The sequence below is a fragment of the Sinocyclocheilus rhinocerous genome, unplaced genomic scaffold (genome assembly GCF_001515625.1).
Source record: "Sinocyclocheilus rhinocerous isolate Xijiao unplaced genomic scaffold, SAMN03320098_v1.1 scaffold2500, whole genome shotgun sequence".
Taxonomy (NCBI): Eukaryota; Metazoa; Chordata; class Actinopteri; order Cypriniformes; family Cyprinidae; genus Sinocyclocheilus; species Sinocyclocheilus rhinocerous.
The window spans coordinates 162,628-164,108 of record NW_015660026.1 but is presented as its reverse complement, the minus strand read 5'-3'; the positions used below and the strand labels follow the sequence as shown (position 1 = coordinate 164,108).

Below are 1,481 nucleotides of genomic sequence, written 5' to 3'. Positions count from 1 at the left end.
TTTACACTTAGTTTACATATATATATATATATATATATATATATTTATTTATTTATTTATTTATATGTATATATTATTGGTTTCCCGTCAGAGTACACACATCACTTTTAGGTCACGTCTACATAATTTTATTTTCTATTTGAGAATCACTTGTCCAATCACACTGTTTTAAGGTGTGGCCTTAATTCTATAAAACCCCCTGCACTCAGTTCACAATGATCAAGGTCTGAAACTTAGACTGAAAAGGACAAGACGGTACATACAAAAAGGTATGTACTATTAAACTATGTTATCTCTGAAATGCTATACTGGGGCATAAGTGCAATTAGGTCTCCCTTACATAGCATGCTCTAGTAATTGCTCAATAATTTCTCTATAGACTGCATAATTTTATTGATTTATTTTTTATTTTTGCAGGCGTTTATACAGGTGGAAAAAAATCCATCCAAGTTCAGGTATTTTTTTTTCTTCTGAAAACAAGCAACTTTTTTCTTTTTGTTAATTGAAGGTTAATCTTGAACACTTTTCACCATGCCCTCAACAATTATATTTACTACTGTAAAAATGCCCTTTATGTATAGCTTTTATCGTCTTACACTTGGCCTGATCTTTATACTTTAAATACTATCAAGGCTTATTTTGTCAACTTTTAGAAAGATGTCGGACTCGGAGACCATTGAACTGGCTTGTCTTGGCTGCCCTTTTCAATTAGGAATGCTTTATGACTGCCGAAGAGATTGCCTCATTCCAGGTAAAAAACATTTCCAAGATTTCAATTCGCTTAAATTATATGTATAACTAAACATGACATGCCGTGCCAATGTTACTGATTCTTCTGTCATGACGAAATAAACAAAAACTACACAAAAGTCAAAGTTTAGGCATTTAGATCAATAGTTAAATAGATCAATAGTTTTCGATTAGTTTCTGATGCAAAAGAATCATATTACAAGGACCATTTGCATTGTACTTATTTTTTGATGTATGTACATAGTAGTTAAGGCCACCTAATACAACGTGTGACCCAGTTCTTTCTGGTCCTTATACACCTGTCAGGATGATTTTTAAAATACAGTTAATTTAAAAATGGAAAATTATTTAAAAATGTAAATGTATACAAGTTTACACAACAGTTCTTTCTGGTTCTCGAATCTGATTGGCTGAGAGGTCTTTCCAAGCATGAGATATTCACACAATATCACCACGGGAGCCACTTCACCATTTGTTTCCTCCGCTTGCAGCACTTCAGCATTTCTCACAGTGAGTGTCATGGCGGATGCCCAAAATCCAATAAAATCTTACAAATAATACTGTTGCTGTGTCACAGAATGTACTTTTAAAAGTTTTTTTTAGGCGAGAATGTAGTCGTTTAGACTTCAAATATGTGGTTTGTTAATAAAGATAACACCTATTTGAAAATTTGTTTCAACGTTTTCGGAGATGTGAACTCCAGGGCGTCAGCGGGCGTTCAGCGCTCATGA

The 1,481-nt window shown here is 33.4% G+C and overlaps 1 protein-coding gene across 2 annotated transcripts in view; it reads left to right on the top strand.

The window, feature by feature from the left end:
• Positions 1 to 212: 212 nt before the first annotated feature.
• LOC107724821 (uncharacterized) overlaps positions 213 to 1,481 on the top strand; it is an 8,015-nt gene continuing 6,746 nt past the window's right edge. Inside the window, exons 1-3 of one of the 2 annotated variants that reach the window (XM_016533898.1) lie at positions 213 to 269; positions 418 to 455; positions 654 to 751. In XM_016533898.1, the coding sequence (XP_016389384.1) occupies positions 658 to 751 (94 nt within the window). In that variant the 5' untranslated portion in view covers positions 213 to 269; positions 418 to 455; positions 654 to 657. The remainder of the gene's footprint in view (positions 270 to 417; positions 456 to 653; positions 752 to 1,481) is intronic. The other variant, XM_016533897.1, reaches the window with a different exon arrangement.